A 21,003-nucleotide genomic window follows, 5' to 3' on the forward strand; every position below is an offset into this window, starting at 1 on the left:
AAGACACCAGGCATTGTAAACACTGAGGATTAAGCCATAGTCCTGGCAGAAAAAGCACTCGGGTTGAATGCTAAGGTTCTCCAACTGGCATGAACTCAAAAGGGGGAAAAGTAGAAGCAGATGTCCCTCTGTGTATGAGTGAGGCAGGCAACCATTCCCAGCCCAGATAAATATGCCATAATGAAACCTGTCTTTATAGTCACCTGCACCATATAGCCGTCGGCATTCCCTTTGATCCACTGGGCCTTATCCACAAAAAAATTAAAATCATTGGTCTTTGTTGCTTATAAATATTGTTTCTCCCAGTAATATCCACACTACAGTGTAACAAAGTCCATGTGGAACAGGCCCTCTCAAAACAAAAGGCTTATACAGGCATGTCAGTGAGCTTATCACTAACCCCCTCACTCTCTGCTTCTCACCAGATATTCATATTGCAGATATTGAAATCGCATGTCCTGGAGGCTGTGATTTCCTGCTGTCTCTGATCTGACAGTTACAGCTCAATAATGGGAGCAAACACACAAACAGAGCAAATACAGAATATTGAAGTAAAAAAAAAAAAATGAATATCAGGTCTTGGCAGCAATATATTGGGGAATTGCAGAGGGGTGATAAATGATCAATGACAAATACTGTAGCAACCAATTGTTAGTTATTTTTTTACTAAATGCAATATTCTTTGGCAAGGGTCAAAAATGTTATTTTATTGCTAACTATTCCAGGAAATGGGAAACTAAAGCATGTTTGGACCAGGAAGTTCCCAAGAGAACTGTGTGTGGAACAGGGATAAAGTCCAAGGTAATAGATGTCTGAACAAGGACATTTTAGAAAGCACTGGAATGAAGAGAGCTAAGCAGAAACGCAGCAGAGAAACACCATTTAAAAACTGCCTCGAGGTACCAAAAGTTGTTTTCTCCTAAATGTTACAATTGGAATCTGTTGTTTTCCCCAAAAAAATGCATCACTGGTGAGTGCATTGTTAAGGTGTCGGACCACCTCCCTGCTCTCATTATTTTCTTCTGTCAATTAATTCCTAGTCCACACCTTCAAACCTTCTCAGACATTACATGTGCATCACATTCCCAGGAAGTAATTACTGGGCTACAGATGTGGGATATTTATGTGCACCACCTTGAGTACACCCAGACTGATTGATATGCCCTTGTAATAAACAACATCAATATTTCTCCCTGCCTGGGAAACACAGCATATACTGTTCACAGGCCTGCAGAAATCTTAAGTCTTACAACAGTTGAAACACTAGCAGCCTACTAATGCATATTGCTAAAGTGCTGATTTTCCCCTACTGCCATTTTATCAAACTTTCTTTTGTGAAATACCATAATTTAACAGTGCATGAAGGCACATAACAGGCCTTCATACCCATTTCCACCCTTGACAGAAGTTCCTCTGCCTTGGAAAGTCTCTTTTGGTCATCATACAAACTGTTCCTCCTCCTTCATAAATGGCTAGACAATTCCCTTGGCTTCAACGTTAATGTGCTTCAGTGATCAATTTGCCATTCAATCTTAATCCAAGGAGAGGAATGGTAAACAAAGGAAATATGCTAGTCATGAACAAAGAAAAAAAGGCATGAAAAATGACATGCATACACAACGCAATGGATACAAACAAAATAATAAACACCGGACATTTTCACCCTCTTTCCCACAACAATCCAAATGACATTCCTTAGGAAAAAAAAAAAAAAGAGTACTTAACCATATATGTATTTCGTCCTATGGGTTGGGGCTGGAAGCATTTGCGTAGAAATGTAAGACAGAAATATAGGACAAACAAACCACTGTTGCGATACTTTGGCAATCTGTTAACTCACAAGTTATTAATCCTGTTCCAATAAAGAAATTAGAAAAACAAACACTCAACTTTCAAACCCCTGAATCAGAATACATTCCATTGATGAGATAGTCCACCTGGGTGTAGTCTTTCGTCCTGTAGCTCTCATAGGCCTGTGTGAGGAAGAGGACAACCATAACCAGGAAGAAGACCAGGCCAAACAACAGGACAGCCAATAGGATACTTGTGTCCACCAACTGGCGTGTCAGAGGCCCCCCGGCAACAACGTCTATAATGGCTCTGTTGGTACCTCCATCAAGCCTTTTTGTGCTGACCTCAACAGTGAAGGTCGAAGGGACTATGGCATTTCTGGAGGTAGCTTGAGAGCTGGGGACCGCCGGACTGGTTGGTGATGGATTCCTCTCCACAACTGTAGATGAGTCTATGGTGGTAGGGGTGGTTATGTTTGGAATAGTTGTTAGTGGTATTGTTGTGGTGGTAGTTGTTGTTGGTGGTATTGCTGTTGTGGTGGTAGTTGTTGGTGGTGGTTTTGTTGTTGGGTGTGTTGTGGTGGTAGTTAACAGCATTGCTACTGGTACTGCAGTGGTGATAGTAGTGGTATTTGTTGTTGATAATGCTGTTGTCGTCATCTGTGGATTGGCTGGTGGAGGGGTCAGGGCTGAGGGAGTCTTTGTAGTTCTGGGTTCCTGCTTTACTGAAGTGGTTGTCTCAGAGGTTTGGACTGTTGACTTATGGGGTATGTCAGGTACTGTAGTTCCTCTGGAGGCATTGCTAACAGTCTTACTTGGAATGAAGGTGTCATTCTCAGCGGCTGGCATGGGTGTTGCAGTAATGGTAGTAAATGCAGTGGAGATGGGGGCCTGCCCATTATCCTCACGAAAATGCAAGGTAGAGTCAGTCTCATTGAGGGCAGAGGTGTCTGTAATTTGATTGGCATTATTGCTGGCTGTCAATTCAGGAGCAGTGGGATTTTGATAGATTTCTGATGAAGTTATGGAACTGGAACTTGAAGACTCAGTGGTAGGTCCAGCGTCACACTTAAGACCACTGATGTTTTTATCTGGGGGGAAAAAAACTGATTTTAAATTCTGACAAATGTAAATGCATTACATGATAAGTATTACAAATCACAAAATAGATTGTTAATTTACAAACCAAAAGATACCGTTAGATTTATCAATAACACTGAACAAAAATAACACGCAACAATTTCTAAGATTTTACAGTGTTAGTTCATACATGGAAATCAGTCAATTGAAATAAATTCATATAGGCCATAATCTATGGATTTCACATGACTGCGAATAGAGATATGCATCTGTTGGTCACAGATTCCTTAAATTATTATTATTATTTTTTTTTTAAATCAGCATCTGGTGTGATGATCAGGCTGTTGATTGTGGCCTGTGGAATGTTATCCCACTCCTCCTCAATGGCTGTGTTAAGTTGCTGGATATTGGCGTGAACTGGAACACTGTCTTACACGTCGTTCTAGAACATCCCAAACATGCTCAATGGGTGACATGTCTGGTGAGTATGCAGGCCATGGAAGAACTGGGACATTTTCAGCTTCCAGGAATTGTGTACAGATCATTGCAACATGCACTATCATGCTGAAACATGAGGTTATGGCGGCGGATGAATGGCACGACAATAGGTCTCAGTAGCTCATTCACGGTATCTCTGTGCAAACAAATTGCCATCACTAACATGCAGAAAAATAAATAAAAATCAGATATATGCTTGCCTGGTACAGTTGAACCCGGATATCATCCGTAAAGAGCACACTTCTCCAGCATGCCAGTGGCCATCGAAGCGGAGCATTTGCCCACTGAAGTCGGTTACGATTCCGAACTGCAATCAGGTCAAGACCCTGGTGAGGACGACGAGCACGCAGATGAGCTTACCCGATACGTTTTTTTGACAGTGCAGAAAATCTTTGGTTGTACAAACCCAGTTTCATCAGTTGTCTGGGTGGCTGGTCTCAGACAATCCCGCAGGTGAAGAATCCAGATGTGGAGGTCCTGGGCTGGCATGGTTACACTTGGTCTGTGGTTGTGAGGCCGGTTGGACATACTGCCAAAATTGCAAACGATTTATGGTAGAGAAATTAACATTCAGTTCTCTGGCAACAGCTCTGGTGGACATTCCTGCAGTCAGCATGCCAATTGCACACTCCCTCAAAACCTGAGACATCTGTGGCAGTGTGTTGTGTGACAAAACTGCAAATTTTAGAGTGGCCTTTTATTGTCCCCAGCACAAGGTGCACCTGTGTAATGATCATGCCATTTAAATCAGCTTCTTGATATGCCATACCTGTCAGGTTGATGGATTATCTTGGTAAAGGAGAAATGCTCACTAACAGGGATGAAATGTACATATGGAACATTTCTGGGATCTTTCATTTCAGCTCATGAATCCAGCACTTTACATGTTGCATTTATATTTTTGTTCAGTGTAATAATATTTATATTGACGGTAATAAGTTATATTCTGAACATTACTAACAATGAGTACACATGCACTTTCATATTTAAACATTCTCCACCAACTGTGTTTAAATATCGCAGCATTTGTATACCTTGTATCCTTATCAGGTCATCGACGGAGATATCATTGCAGTTAGTGCCATTGGGACACTTCAAGAAAAAGCATGTGTAGTTCTCTTTCCAAAAGACAGAGTGATCACAGGTCATATACAGTAAGCCTGTGGAATGAACACAACAAATTAAAAGAAACTCTTGCATGCAGTCAAAATCTTATATTAAACCATCGCCAAATAAGTAATTGCTCAAAATAAATTGTACCCCTTTATGCTTCATTGTGAGCAAGATTCCTGGCACCATGACAATCTGTACATCTCAAATGAATTCAGTAAATTTTCCTGCCATGAATCAAATCAATTCAGACTGAACAGCAGCATGAACCAAAAGCATTTGTTATGTAGGCAACATCAATATGTTACCTCATCACCTTTGGGCTCCAGAGTGGCACAGCGGTCTAAGGCACTGCATATCAGTGCTTGAGGTGTCACTAGACACCCTGGCTCTTTTCCAGGCTGTATCACAACCGGCTGTGATTGGGAGTCCCAAACGGCTGCACAATTGGCCTAGCGTCATCCGGGTTTGGCCGGTGTAGGCCGTCATTGTAAATAAGAATTTGTTCTTAACTGACTTGCCTAGTTAAATAAAAGGTTAAATTATCTTTATTTTTTTAAATACAAAAATATAGCTGGTCAACAACTTATCCAAACATTTACCATCCTTATAAAAAAAAGTTACCACAATCAGCCCTGGGAACTTCTTACATTTTCACCACAGCACTAGGGTTGTTTTTACTCTATTTTTTTTGTGCAACTCTTATTTTATTTCATTCCTCTCAGCAACCACTGTCAGGGCTTTTTCATGAGACCTGGGATCCATTACAGAAACAGATGGGAGAAAAACAGGCCTGTTTACACCTCCTTTGATCCCTGCCAAACTGTGTGACTGAAGAGGTAGCTCCAGAACACCTCAGCCTCAACATCCAGCAGTGCCCGCCTGGTGTCTCTTCTCCCACTGCAGAGCAGACCTACTGATGAGGACAACAGGTGGGGGAAATCTTCAGACCAGAGGCAGCCTTGGGCCTGGACCGAAGGAGAGGAGCTAGCCCGTTAGGGAGTCAGTGTGAGAGATAGCAGAGCTAGTTGTGAGACCTCATGTCACACTCCTCCCCGGCCTTATTTTGGAGCTGCTGCTAGTCCTTTGTGGTTAAAAACTTCAGGTGAAATGGCCTAGAGAGCCATTCCTGGTCAGTGACGGCAAACTAATTGGAAGGCCAGACACTTTGTGTTTTAAATTATTCTGCAGCTGTTCCAAATGGGACGGGAAAAGAGTGGAGGGTTGGGAGTTGGGGAAAGCAGGGTCAGTGGGTTTGAAAATCAAAGTTGCAGAGGGCCCCTCTCTCCCCTCCCTCTTAAATTACTAGGGGTCATCCTATGCTAGGGGCTTGACGTGTACCAAACATACAGGTCTCTAAGCTGGAATGCTGAATGATTATGTATTTATAGCGCTTTGTCATACCACACATTACATGCTTCCAGATGGTAATACCAACCTTGTTTTCATGCCCTACTACTCTCAACCCACATTGCATCGTATGCCTCTCAGAAAAGCTGTCGCTTGTTTAGAGTGGATCATGTGGTGGAACTGAAAGAGGGCTGGGCCATTTACAACTAACTCCTCCCGATAAATACTGCCTGGGGTACATGCGTGTACTTGCTGCATGCATCCGACCACTCAGGTGGTGCAGCGTGTGCGGCAAAAGTATTGTAAGATTTAATTAAAGAACATGTCATGACAAAGACTCACCAAAGCAAGGCCAGGCTCATAAACACAGCAAGGCCTAAGCATCCCTTTCATCTTAAATCTGAAACACATGGCTTCTTTGAAATTATATGTCCTTTAGCAGAGATGTGATTTGAAAAAAAAAAAAAAAAAAAAAACACATGGCTTTGCTTTTAACAAAGACGATATTCCACAGACTATTCCCATATCAGTTGTGTTCCTACATCATCCAAGAGGTAAACTTTTAGAGGCAGGGAGGTACAGTTGCTGCCAAATACATTGGCACCCTGCACTTTTATTAAACAGTTCCCTATTTCTTGTAGAATAAGTTTTTTTTAATGGATTTTCAACATTGCAGAACAAATGTTATTTTAGTAACCTTAAATTTAAATTGAGAGAATAAAGGCAAATGGCATGGACAAAATTACTGGCACAAATGTATTATAATCCCTAATAATCCTGTTTACACGGACACATTTGAAATCAGACTACTTGACGGGACTTTTGACAAATGCAGAAAATCACAAACGCTCTACCACAGTGACCATGTTATTTTTGCGAAGACTATTTGATTCTGAGATCAGACATAGAAATAGTTTTCACATTCTAACTTTGTAAGACGCATACTTATCAGTTGTTTTGGTACATCGTAAGAACATTCATTTCCAATGGGCCGCTGCATTTGTGTTGCAGAGGCATTTGCAGTACGTTCTGTGTTGTACATAAATCGGATTTATCGAAAGTATGCATCAAACTGTATACGCACACGGCTTGACAGAATTGGTAGTATAAAGGTGAATGTTTAACTTTAGTTGTACACATATCCAAATGATGCTGCGTACCATTTTGCGCAATGACGCAGCAATTTATTTTTTTTATTTTTTTTACAACTGCGACCTGGCCAAGATAAAGCAAAGCGACACATACAGAGTTACACATGGAATAAACAAACATACTTTTTCTACTGTGTTATTGACTATATACAGTGTGTGTAAATGAGGTAGGATAAGGGAGGTAAGGCAATAAATAGGCCACAGTGGCAAAATAATTGCAATATAGCAATGAAACACTGGAGTGACAGATGTGCAGAAGATGAGTGTGCAAGTAGAGATACTGGGGTGCAAAGGAGAAAAATAAATAAATAACAGTATGGGGATGAGGTCGTTGGATAGACTATTTACAGATGGGCTATGTACAGGAGCAGTGATCCGCGAGCTGCTCTGACAGCTGGTGCTTAAAGCTAGTGAGAGAGATAGGACTCTCCAGCTTCAGTGATTTTTGCAGTTCGTTCCAGTCATTGGCAGCAGAGAACCTGAAGAAAAGGCGGCCAAAGTAGGAATTGGCTAGGGGGTGACCAGTAAAATATACCTGCTGGAGCGCGTGCTACGGGTGGGTGCTGCTATGGTGACCAGTGAGCTGAGATAAGGCGGGGCTTTACCTAGCAAAGACTGGTGTCTTGGAGTCAATGGGTTTGGCGACAAATATGAAGCGAGGGCCAGCCAGCAAGAGCATACAGGTCGCAGTGGTGGGTAGTATGAGGCTTTGGTGACAAAACGGATGGCACTGTGATAGACTGCATCCAATTCGCTGAATAGAGTGTTGGAGGCTATTTTGTAAATGACAATCGCCGAAGTCAAGGTTCGGTAGGATAGTCAGTTTTACAAGGGTGTTTGGCAGCATGAGTGAAGGTTGCTTTGTTGTGAAATATGAAGCCAATTCTAGATTTAATTTTGGATTGGAGATGCTTAATGTGAGTCTGGAAGGAGAGTTTACAGTCTAACCAGACACCTATGTATTTTCACATATTCTAAGTCAGAAGCGTCCAGAGTAGCGATGCTGGACGGGCGGGCAGGTGTGGGCAGCGATCGGTTGAAGAGCATGCATTTCATTTTGCTAGAATTTAAGAGCAGCTGGAGGCCACGGAAAAAGTTGTATGGCATTGGAGCTAGTCTGGAGGTTAGTTAACAGTGTCCAAAGAAAGGCCAGAACTATACAGAATGGTGTTGTCTGCGTAGAGGTGGTTTAGAGAATCACCAGCAGCAAGAGCGACGTCATTGATGTGTACAGAGAAGAGTCAACCCGAGAATTGAACCCTGTGGCACCCCCATAGGCTGCCAGAGGTAGGTGAGGCAGTCATTTGAGAAACCAAGGCTGATGAGTCTGTCGATAGGAATGTGATGATTGACAGAGTCAAAAGCCTTGGCCAGATCAATGAATACAGCTGCACAGTATTGTCTTTTATCGATGGCTGTTATGATATCGTTTATGATATCACTCGGAAACAAGATTGCATAGCGGAGAAGGTACGGTGGGATTCGAAATGTTCGCTGATCTGTTTGTTCACTTGGCTTTCGAATACCTTAGAAAAGGCAGGGTAGGATAGGATAGATATAGGTCTGTAGCAGTTTGGGTCTAGAGTGTCTCCCCCTTTGAAGAGGGGAATGACCGCCGCAGCTTTCCAATCTTTGGGGATCTCAGACGATACAAAAAAAGAGGTTGAACAGGCTAGTAATTGGGGCTGCAACAATTTCGGCGGATAATTTTAGAAAGAGGGTCCAGGTTGTCTAGCCCGGCTGATTTGTAGGGGTCCAGATTTTGCAGCTCTTTCAGAACATCAGCTATCTGGATTTGGGTGATGTAGAAATGGGGGAGGCTTGGGCGAGTTGCTGTGGGGGGGTGCAGGGCTGTTGACCAGGTTAGGGGTAGCCAGGTGGAAAGCATGGCCAGCCGTAGAAAAGTGCTTAATGACATTCAATTATCGTGGATTTATCAGTGGTGACAGTGTTTCCTAGCCTCAGTGCAGTGGGCAGCTGGGAGGTGCTGTTATTCTCCACGGACATTAGTGTTCTGGAACTTTTTAGAGTTTGTGCTACAGGAGGCAAATTTCTGCTTGAAAAAGCAAGCCTTTGCTTTCCTAACTGCCTGTGTATATTGGTTCCTAACTTCCCTGAAAAGTTGCATATCGCGGGGGCTATTCGATGCTAACGCAGTACGCCACAGGAAGTTTTTGCACTGGTCAAGGGCAGTCAAGTCTGGGGTGAAGCAAGGGTTATATCTGTTCCTGGTTCCACATTTTTTTGAATGGGACCTGCTTATTTAAGATGGTGAGGAATGCACTTTTAAAGAATAACCAGGCATCCTCTTCTGATGGAATGAGGTCAATATCCTTCCAGGATACCCACGCCAGGTCGATTAGAAAGGCCTGCTCGCTGAAGTGTTTTAGGGGGTGTTTGACAGTGATGAGGGGAGGTCTTTTGACCACAGACCCATTACGGATGCAGGCAGTGATCGCTGAGATCCTGGTTGAAGACAGCAGAGATTTATTTAGAGGACAGGTTGGTTAGGATGATATCTTTGAGAGTGCCCGTGTTTACGGATTTGGGATTGTACCTGGTGGGTGCATTGATAATTTGTGTGAGATTGAGGGCATCAATCTTAGATTGTAGGATGGACAGAGTGTTAAGCATGTCCCAGTTTAGGTCACCTAACAGCACGAGCTCTGAAGCTAGATGGGGGGGCAATCAATTCACATATGGTGTCCAGGACACAGCTGGGTGCAAAAGATGGTCTACAGCAAGCGGCAACAATGAGAGACTTGTTTCTGGAAAGGTGGATTTTCAAAAGTAGAAGCTCAAATTGTTTGGGCACAGACCTGGATAGTAAGAGAGAACTCTGCAGGCCATCTCTGTAGTAGCTTGCAACTCCAGCCCCTTTGGCAGTTCTATATTGTCGGAAAATGTTTTAGTTAAGGATGGAAATTTCAGGTGTTTTGGTGGTCTTCCTTAGCCAGGATTCAGACATGGCTAGGACATCCGGGTTGGAAGAGTGTGCTAAAGCAGTGAATAAAACAAACTTAGGGAGGAGGCTTCTAATGTTAACATACATGAAGCCAAGGCTTTTACGGTTTCAGAAGTCAACAAATGAGAGCGCCTGGGGAATGGGAGTGGAGCTAGGCACTGCAGGGCCTGGATTAACCTCTACATCACCAGAGTAACAGAGGAGGAGAAGGATAAGGGTACGGCTAAAGGCTATACAAACTGGTCGTCTAGTACGTTCGGAACAGAGAGTAAAAGGAGCAGGTTTCTGGGCACGGTAGAATAGATTCAAGGTATAATGTACAGACAAAGGTATGGTAGGATGTGAATAAAGTGGAGGTAAACCTATGCATTGAGTGACGATGAGAGAGATATTGTCTCTAGAAACATCCTTTAAACCAAGTGAGGTCACCGCATGTGTGGGAGGTGGAACTAAGGCGTATATATTTCAAAAACGTCCATCTTCGTAACCTTGCAAAAATGACAATCAGTTTAAAATCAAATTATTAGTGTGCATGTAAACATAACCATTGATGGCTACAAAAATAATTTGTTGGCAGTTCTTAGCCAAAGGCTATGCAACCAAGTACTAGCTCCAGGGTGCCAATAATATTTTTGATGCCATTTGTCGTTATTTTCTAAATTACAATTGTAAACTTACATTTACAAATATAAAATTGGTTGCGCAATACTGAAAATCCAATAACAAGGTATGGTGAGCAATGTATATTTAAAAAAAAAAATGTGTCTATCTTAAAATAAATGGGGAATATTTTATGAAAACTGCATGGGTGCCAATATATTTGGATGCAATTCTAGGTAGCATACAGCATAGCTTATCTTCTAAATGAGTTTTTAGACACCTTATGAGCAAATACCATTTCCACAAGTAGTATGACAACGTAACAAAAATTACTTAATTAACTTCTGTGAACAGGGTGTATGTAGGCTACATTGAACAACAAGCCATTTTATACGTTTACAGTCAAATCAATTGTTTGAGTTTTAGGTGCGTTTTCAGTGGGACAAACCACTGCAATATGGCAGTAACACCTGATTTATAGGCTGACTCAAACTTACATTCTTCCAAGCATTGGGTTTGATTTGTCATTTTCAGGCTGGCTATAACACAGGACTCGCTGATAACATGGGATGACAGACAAGGCAGCAAAAAGAGCCCCAGGACCAGGAGAAGATGCAGGGTCATGGTGAAATGGTGGCACGCACTGGGAAGGGAGACAGAGGTGGTGGACAGGAGTCACAATGAAGGCAGGGGGGACACCACCATCACAGCTCTAACATCTACAGGACACAGGCATGGAAAACGGTCTTATTTAAGGTGTTTGCAGTTGTCATCAGCCCATACAAATTCATATAGGCCTACTTGACTTTATTTATTTTTAAACTTGCATTTCATTATATTTTTTCAATAGAGCAGCAGTTGGAATATATTATAACCATGTAAATTCCAGTTTATTCAAGACACATTTGTATAAAAATAGTTTGTCATTTTTTACATCCGTAGAGCGAAATAAAACAGTCGATGTTTTGCTGTAGGCGTCTGCCCTGAGTAACGGGACCTGAGCAGTTTAGAATCAAAGTTCGACTCATGAGCACCATCTAGCAGGATTGCACGGAAACTGCAAGGTGGGACTTTCGTAATTTATTAATCTCGGGTAATGAGGAACTAAAATCTCACGCAATATTATAATTGTATGGACTATTACACAAATTATACATGAGGTTACAGTTCTAAGATCTAGCTAGCCTGAAGACCAGAGAGCAAGTTAAGCTTGCAGAAAGGCACAAAAGTTGGTATTGTACAGGGCAATACCAACTATGGTTAACTATTCTGGCCTTCAGGTACAGGTTTTATGTTGAGGCACTATAATTGTGATACAATAAATATCACACGTATACAGGTCAGACATTCAACTGAGTAGGTCTCAAAGCAGTTTTTGAATTCCAGAGTCCTGTTCATTCTTTCTGGACACTCACTGTGTTTTTAGACAATGCTCAAGTTTACAAAAGGCAAACTCAAGAACACTTTTTCAGAACTCCTGTTGGCTCTACCCTAAATATAATCAGCATTGAGCTGAGCAAATTGTCACAGTTCACTACTATACATGCATGCCAAAGTGGAGATCATGTGATGGGCTCAACAATGGATTTGCTCCACTTCACTCCACAACTGGACAAACGACCAGTTTACAGAGTATGTGTATGAAAAACACCAGAGCCTTCTGGCTAGTTATTTATTACACATGTTTAACCCATTGTGCATTCATTTGGCACTAAGGTTAACCATATACCGTCGCAGATGCTTGTCAATACAGCTAAACCTGCATTACTTTTTCCTAAACATACAAGCATCTGTCTTCAGACCTCTCCCTAGACGAGTTTACTCAACGAGATAGATATCTTTATTTTTTTAACACAGGGAGCTGAACTAGAACGAACCTCTCCCTTGCCCAGTAATTTGGCTAGCCGCTAACTAATAGCCAACACTGCGTTGCAATGCAGGTTCATCACACTAACGTTAGTTTGTTAACGTTCGCTAGCTAGTTACTTTATTAGCCAAATTGGACAGTTAACTAACAGTTAGTACAGGATAGTTTTTCACTTCGCTAGTTCCTACCACATCCACCACAGCACAGGTCCAAAGTTGTTAGTAGTAACAAACAGAGACTGTAGATAAATAACCCCATATCTCTGGTAGCAAATGACACTCAACAGTCAATACCCACTTCAATATTATTTGGTAGTAGCTAGGTAGGGGAGCCAGCTAACTAGCTAGCCGCCTAGCTGGATAGCTAGCTAACGTTAGTTGAACACCAAATGAAACTCACCCAGGCAGGAGGCTAACAATACACACCTTCAGTCAACTTATATCTCTGTTCTTGTAGCTAGAAAACACCATAGCAGTTGACAGTCTATAGACAAACCAAAGACGTGTCATCTCATGTCAACCAACATCAGAAAAACATCCCACTTTCCAACACAGGTGTAGCTAACTGAAGTAGCTAGCTTGCTAAGCAAACAACTACTTAAAGGTCGTCATCACTAGTTACCACAATCACAAAGTCAGAAGGTCCGCCTACTCGACCAATCATATGAGGGAGTGTGATGACGCGTATGCCGGTTTACGGTTCGTAGTAAACAACCAATCAGATGACGAGATGTGATGACGCGTATGCCGGCCGGCTTGCAGGGACATGCGAGAGACGTATTTATTTGATCTATTGATTCGTCAATGATTTGATTATTTATTAGATAAAGAAAAACAACTATTATAAATGCAAAGTGTTTATCAGATGTCTTATTCAAACTCAACTTGCAAGCTTATCATGGTGTTGCCCTTTACTCATGGCTGATAGTTACTTGTCGTAACCCAAAATACTGAAGGTTTACTCCAATATCTACAAAGTTTTTTAAATGGCATGTGAGACAAACAAATTGACACTGCTTAAGTGTAGATTTTATTTTCAAAATCCACAAGTAAAGCGTACACAGTTTCACAGAAATTAAAATATTTGATATTAGTAGATTTTTTTGGTTGATTTAAGATGAAAACTTCAGCTTTGTGAATTTATTTGGCACCTAGGCACTTAGTATAGTCTATTTATTTATTTGTTCCCGAGTGATGCTGCGGTCTAAGGCACTGCATCTCAGTGCAAGCCGCGTCACTACAGTTCCTGGTTTGATTTCAGGCTGTATTACATCCGGCCATAATAGGGAGTCCCATAGGTCGGCACACAATTGGCCCAGCTTCGTCCGGATTTGTCCGGGGTAGACTGTCATTGCAAATAACAATTTGTTCTTAACTGACTAAAATAAAGGTTAAATATATATATATATTTTGTACCAGTTTCCGTCTCTGTACAAAGACATGGTTTCAAGCTATAGATGATAGCAAAACATTTAATAATAATACATTGAACTTACATGGCACTTTTCTAGACACCTAAAGTTCTTTACAGTGTGAAACTCACCACTCACTTACATCCTCTTTATTTTTATTTATCTTATTGTCCATCCACCGCCCTCTTCGGAGGACAAAAGTCACTTTTTTTTTTTTTACAGATATTTTGTTACATATGCATTATTCATACACTTTTCATACAATGTTACTTTTACATACAGTATTACATGATAGGAATAGTTTGATGATATACACATGCAGTTGAAAACAGGACAAATATAAGAACCACCCCATGGGATCCTTTGTGTCCACAGAGTTGGGACACCCGTTTAAAGGTCCACAATCTTCCAATTTATTGAGTAACATTCCATTGTCAGTTAGTACTTTTTTTTATTTTATTTTTTATTTCACCTTTATTTAACCAGGTAGGCTAGTTGAGAACAAGTTCTCATTTGCAACTGCGACCTGGCCAAGATAAAGCATAGCAGTATGAGCAGACAACACAGAGTTACACATGGAGTAAACAATTAACAAGTCAATAACACAGTAGAAAACAAAGGGGGAGTCTATATACAATGTGTGCAAAAGGCATGAGGTAGGCGAATAATTACAATTTTGCAGATTAACACTGGAGTGATAAATGATCAGATGGTCATGTACAGGTAGAGATATTGGTGTGCAAAAGAGCAGAAAAGTAAATAAATAAAAACAGTATGGGGATGAGGTAGGTGAAAATGGGTGGGCTATTTACCAATAGACTACTTCAAAATTATTCAAATTAAATTGTTGTAAGTTACAGTGATCTGTCTTTGAACTTACTGCATTCTTGTTCATTTTAACAGCATATTTGTCTTTGGCTTTAGTTTGTTTGTCTGTCTTCCCAGTGGTGGCATTCATACATATTTGAAACAGAACACCATTGAGTGGGAGATTTTACTCTCACAGCAGAGTTTTTTTCCCCTGCCAAAGGCTGTGCATCTGTTGAAGGTCAAGAATATGCAGTGGCAGGCCTCCCTGGTGGCGCAGTGGTTAAGGGCGCTGTACTGCAGCGACAGCTGTGCCATCAGAGTGGGTTCGCACCCAGGCTCTGTCGTAACCGGCTGCGACCGGGAGGTCCGTACAATTGGCCTAATATTGAAGACATCAAAACAATGAAATAACACATATGGAATCATGTAGTAACCAAAAAAGTGTTCATCTAAATAGAATTTAGATTTTAGAGTCCTCTAAGTAGCCACCCTATGCCTTGATGACAGCTTTGCACACGCTTGGCTTTCTCTCAACCAACTTCACCTTTTCCAACAGTCTTGAAGGAGTTCCCACATATGCTGAGAACTTGTTAGCTGCTTTTCCTTCACTCTGCAGCCCAACTCATCCCAAACCATCTCAATTGGGTTGAGGTAGGGTGATTGTGGAGGCCAGGTCATCTAATGCAGAACTCCATAACTCTCTTTCTTGTTCAAATAGCCCTTACACACCTTTGAGGTGTGTTGGGTAATTGTCCTGTTGAAAAACAAATGATAGTCCAACTAAGTGCAAACCAGATGGGATGGCGGTCTAAGGCATTGCATCGCTACAGACCCGGCCGTGATCGGGTGTCCCACAGAGCAGGGTACAATTGGCCCAGCATTGTCCGGAGTTGGCCGGGGTAGGCTGTCATTGTAAATAAGAATTTGTTCTTAACTGACTTAAATAAAAGTTGTTGTTTTTTCTCTTTAAAACAACTTATAAAACAACTTATCAGTGTATCGCTGCGGAATGCTGTGGTAGCCATGCTGGCTTTGAATTCTAAATAATTCACTGGCAGTGTCACCAGCAAAGCATCCCACAACATCACACCGCTTCCTCCACGCTTCACGGTGTGAACCACACATGCGGAGATCATCCGTTCACCTACTCTGCGTCTCACAAAGACACGGCAGTTAGAACCAAAAATCTCAAATTTGGACTCCTCAGACCAAAGGACAGATTTTCACCAGATTTTCCATTACTTATGTTTCTTGGTCCAAGCAAGTCTCTTCTTAACATTGGTGTCCTTTAGTAGTGGTTTCTTTGCAGCAATTCAACCATGAAGGTTTGATTCATGCAGTCTCCCCTGAACGGTTGATGTTGAGATTGTGTCTGTTACTTGAACTCTGTGAAGAATTTATTTGGGCTGCAATTTCTGAGGCTGATAACTGTAATGAATTCTGGGTCTTCCTTTCCTGTGGCATTCCTCATGAGAGCCAGTTTCATCATAGGGCTTGATGGTTTTTGCAACTGCACTTGAAGAAACTTTCAAAGTTCTTGAAATGTTCAGTATTGACTGACCTTCATGTCTTAAAGTAATGATGGACTGTAGTTTTTCTTTGCTTATTTGAGCTGTTCTTGCCATAATATGGACTTGGTCTTTTACCAAATAGGGCTTTCTTCTGTATACCAACCCTACCTTGTCACAACACAATTGATTGGCTCAAACGCATTAAGAAGGAAAGAAATTCCACAAATGAACTTTTAACAAGACACATCTGTTAATATAAGAGTGAGAGTGTCCATGATTGAGTCTTTGAATGAAGAGATTGAGATAAAACTGTCCAGTTTTAGTGTTTGTTGCGCTAGCTGCAGCGTACTGAAAATACGATTTTGGTTTGTTTAACACTTTTTTAAAATTCTACAATGTATAAAATAGTAAAAATAAAGAAAAACAGTACCTGTCAAAAGTTTGGCCACACCTGCTCATTGAAGGGTTTTTCTACTTACAAAGCATGTAGAGGTCCGTAATTTTTATCATAGGTACACTTCGACTGTGAGAGACGGAATCTAAAACAAAATCCAGAAAATCACATTGTATGATTTTTAAGTAATTAATTAGCATTTTATTGCATGACATAATTATTTGATACATCAGAAAAGCAGAACTTAATATTTGGTACAGAAACCTTTGTTTGCAATTACAGAGATCATATGTTTCCTGTAGTTCTTGACCAGGTTACCAGGAAATTAACATTACATTCTCTGGCAACAGCTGTGGTGGACATTCCTGAAGTCAGCATGCCAGTTGTGTGACAAAATTGCACATTTTAGAGTGGCCTTTTATTGTCCTCAGCACAAGGTGCACCTGTGTAGTGATCATGCTGTTTAATCAGCTTCTTGATATGCCACACCTGTTAGGTGGATGGATTATCTTGACAAAGGAGAAATGCTCACTAACAGGGATGTAAAGAAATATATGTTCTAAATTTGAGAGAACTAAGCTTTTTGTGCGTATGGAACATTTCTGGGATCTTTTATTTCAGCTCATGAAACATGGGATCAACACTTGTTGCGTTTATATTTTTGTTCAACATATTTTATATGAGGTGACAGTATAGAATGTCACCTTTTATTGAGGACATTTTCATACAAATCTGTTTTACCATTTAAAAATTAAATAACTTTTTGTATCTAGTCCCCCATTTGAAGGTGTTAATTATTTGGACAAATTCACTTATAGTGTATTACATTTAATCAAAGTCACTACAGACCCTATTCGATCCCGGGCTGTTCAATAAAGGCTACATTTTAAAAAAATGGAAAAAAATGCTAACCTCGCCTGTTATTGGTTTTAGGTTCTAATTTCTGGTGCAATCATCCAGACAGACCAAGACAAACTCAAGCTAAATGTATTCACCATACTGGGTGTTCCTGCTGCATAGCATGTATACAGTCACACAAGCACATATATTTATACCTTCCGACTAGGCCCTCCCCCCTTCTATGTCTAGGATGGACAATCTGTCTCTGTTGCTAGTCTGTTCTTCCTATTGATTTTATCGTGTCCCAACCGGAGTTCAGAACCTTTGTACTCCTCTGTGCCTTTCATGGGTCTTATCAGTCAGGAGAGGCCTTGAGTTATTGGGAGTACACATTCCCACATTCTCCTGAAGTCCACTAGATAATTGCACTTCTCATACACAAAGAGCTTAAACCTAACACTACTTTCAATCTCGAAGAATATATAATAATTGTATATTCATACTAAGAGTACATAATGATAGAAAACAGTAAAGACCTAAGACAGTGTTATAGAATAGTAATTACGATCTATCAGCTCCAACCCCAGACATATGGCTCCTATTCAACCCTTATAGAATAATTATTGCACTCAGCCTTTGTACTTTCCCTTTGCCCAAATGCCACCCACACCTCCAACTCAGTCATCAAGTTTGCAGATGACACAACAGTAGTAGGCTTGATTACTAACAAATGGGGCAGCAGGTAGCCTAGTGGTTAGAGCGTTGGACTAATAACCAAAAGGTTGCAAGATCGAATCCCCGATCTGACAAGGTAAAAATCTGTCTTGTCTTTTTGACAGTTAACCCACTGTCCATAAGCCATCATTGAAAATAAGAATTTGTTCTTAACTGACTTGCCTAGTTAAATAAAGGTACAAAATAAATGACAAGACAACCTACAGGAAGGATGTGAGGTCCCTGGGAGAGTGGTGCAAGGAAAATAACCTCTTACTCAATGTCAAAAAAACAAAGGAGCTGATTGTGGACTTCAGACAACAGCAGAGGGAGCACACCCCTATCCACATCAACAGGACCGCATTGGAGAAGGTGGAACATTTTATGTTCCTCTGCGTACACATCACTATTTCAGCATACACATCTGAAATAGTCCACTCCCACAGACAGTGTGGCGAAAAATGTGTATCAGCACCTCTTCAACCTCAGGAGGCTGAAAAATGTTGTCTTGGCCCCTAAAACCCTCACAAACTTTTACAGATTTCCAAATGAGAGCATCCTGTCGGGCTGGTACAGCAACTGCACCACCCGATAACGTAGGGCTCTCCAGACGGTGGTGCAGTCTGCCCAACACATCACTGGGGGCAAACTACCTGCCCTCCAGGACAAATACAGCACATGAAGTCACAGGAAGGCCAAAAAGATCATCAAGGACATCAACCACCCGAGCCATGGCCTGTTCACCCTTTATCATCCAGAAGGCGAGGTCAGTACAGGTGTTTCAAAGCTGGGACAATGAGACTGAATCGTCATCCAACTCAGATTTCCAAGTGGGGAACTCTGGCCTCTTTCTAGAGTTCAGACTTTCTGTAATTATGGTAGCATCCAAGTGTTCAGAAACATATATTCTTATTTCCAATAAAAGTGACTCCAAATAATACAATACAATATTTACCATTCATTTCTATTGGCCCTCAAATAACAGGTAACGTTTTGTACTGTCGCCTCATATTGAACCATTTTCTCTCAAATCCAAAATGCTGGAGTAAAGAATCAAATTAAAAGTTTTAGCTTCACTCTCCAAAGAAATACGTATGTGAGTGTATGAACATACATAATAAAGTGGAACCAACGTTTCAGAAACAATATAGACTGTTTTTTTCTTCTTTTTCTACTGTGTTATTGACTTGTTTATTGTTTACTCCATGTGTAACTCTGTGTTGTTGTCTGTTCACACTGCTATGCTTTATCTTGGCCAGGTCTCAGTTGTAAATGAGAACTTGTTCTCAACTAGCCTACCTGGTTAAATAAAGGTGAAATAAATAAAATAAAATAAATGTTTTTGGCATACTTGAACATTTCTAAACGTGATTGTTGTTTAGATTTAAAGCCACAGTTTAAAAAATAAATAAATACCAACAGCAGTCAGTATTAAGAAGTTGCACCAAACATTTAGCTAACTACTATTGTCAAATTGTATCAACTGTAATGGTCTACTGGCGTCAATATTCAATACCATTTTATAATACTATTATCAATACTGTCAGATAACATTACATTCTCTAGCTGTTTTTCTTTCCAATATACAGTACCAGTCAAAGGTTTGGATACACCAAGTCATTCAAGGGGTTTTCTTTATTTTGACTATTTTCTATATTTTAGAATAATAGTGAAGACATCAAAACTATGAAATAACACATATGAAATCATGCAGTAACCTAAAAGTGTTAAACAAATCAAAATATATTTTAGATTTTAGATTCTTCAAAGTAGCCACCATTTGCCTTGATGACAGCTTCAAATCAAATCAAACTTTATTTGTCACATGCGCCGAAAAGTGTAGACCTTACCGTGAAATGCTTACTTACTGTACAACGCCTTAACCAAAAGAGCAGTTCAAGAAGAGTTAAGAAAATATTTACCAAATAAACTAAAGTAAAAAATAATTAAAAGTAACACAATAACATAACAATAATGAGGCTATGTACAGGGGGTACCGGTACTGAGTCAGTGTGCGGGGGTACAGGTTAGCTGAGGTAATTTGTACATGGAGGTAGGGGTGAAGTGACTATTAAACAGTGAGTAGCAGCAGTGTACAAAACAAATGGAGGAGGGGTCAATGTAAATAGTTCGGTGGCCATTTGATTAATTGTTCAGCAGTCTTATGGCTTGGGGGTAGAAGCTGTTAAGGAGCCTTTTGGTCCAAGACTTAGCGCTCCGGTACAGCTTGCTGTGCGGTAGCAGCAAAAAGTCTATGACTTGAGTGACTGGAGTCTCTGACAATTTTATGGGCTTTCCTCTGACAGCACATATTATATAGGTGCTGGGTAGCAGGAAGCTTGGCCCCAGTGATGTACAGGGCCGTATGCACTACCCTCTGTAGCGCCTTCCGGTCAGATGCCGAGCAGTTTCCATACCAGGCGGTGACGCAACCAGTCAGGAAGCTCTCAATGATGCAGCTGTAGAACCTTTTGAGGATCTGGTATGCTTTGCAAACTCTTGCATTCTCTCAACCAGCTTCATGAGGAATGCTTTTCCAACAGTCTTGAAGGAGTTCCCACATATGCTGAGCACTTGTTGGCTGCTTTTACTTCACGGTCCAACTCAATTGGGTTGAGGTCAGGAGATTGTGGAGGCCAGGTGTATCTGATGCAGCACTCTATCACTCTCCTTCTTGGTCAAATAGCCCTTACACAGCCTGGAGGTATGCTTTGAGTCATTGTCCTGTTGAAAAACAAATGATAGTCCCACTACACGCAAATCAGATGGGATGGTGTATCGCTGCCGAATGCTGTGGAAGCCATGCTGGTTGTATGCCTTGAATTCTAAATAAATCACTGACAGTGTCACCAGCAAAGACAGAGCTGTGGGAACCACAAATCTCAAATTTGGACTCATCAGACCAAAGGACA

At 41.0% G+C, this 21,003-nt stretch overlaps 1 protein-coding gene across 5 annotated transcripts; it reads right to left on the reverse strand.

The window, feature by feature from the left end:
- Positions 1-687: 687 nt before the first annotated feature.
- On the reverse strand, positions 688-13,084 carry LOC110509695 (uncharacterized). 5 transcript variants are annotated; one of them, XM_021590940.3, is made up of 4 exons: positions 12,811-13,084; positions 11,042-11,187; positions 4,403-4,528; positions 688-2,881 (listed from the first exon to the last, which is right to left on the reverse strand). In XM_021590940.3, exons 2-4 carry the CDS (start codon positions 11,166-11,168, stop codon positions 1,893-1,895), a joined length of 1,242 nt encoding a protein of 413 aa, XP_021446615.2. In that variant the 5' UTR covers positions 11,169-11,187; positions 12,811-13,084; the 3' UTR covers positions 688-1,892. The 5 variants fall into 5 exon arrangements, with proteins under 5 accessions (XP_021446615.2, XP_021446699.2, XP_021446454.2 ...); XM_021591024.3 differs by having other exon boundaries at positions 12,837-13,060; XM_021590779.3 differs by having other exon boundaries at positions 11,042-11,263; positions 12,811-13,056.
- Positions 13,085-21,003: the final 7,919 nt, after the last annotated feature.

Source organism: Oncorhynchus mykiss, chromosome 1 (genome assembly GCF_057628025.1).
Source record: "Oncorhynchus mykiss isolate SJ-2025 chromosome 1, ASM5762802v1, whole genome shotgun sequence".
In the NCBI taxonomy this organism is placed as follows: domain Eukaryota; kingdom Metazoa; phylum Chordata; class Actinopteri; order Salmoniformes; family Salmonidae; genus Oncorhynchus; species Oncorhynchus mykiss.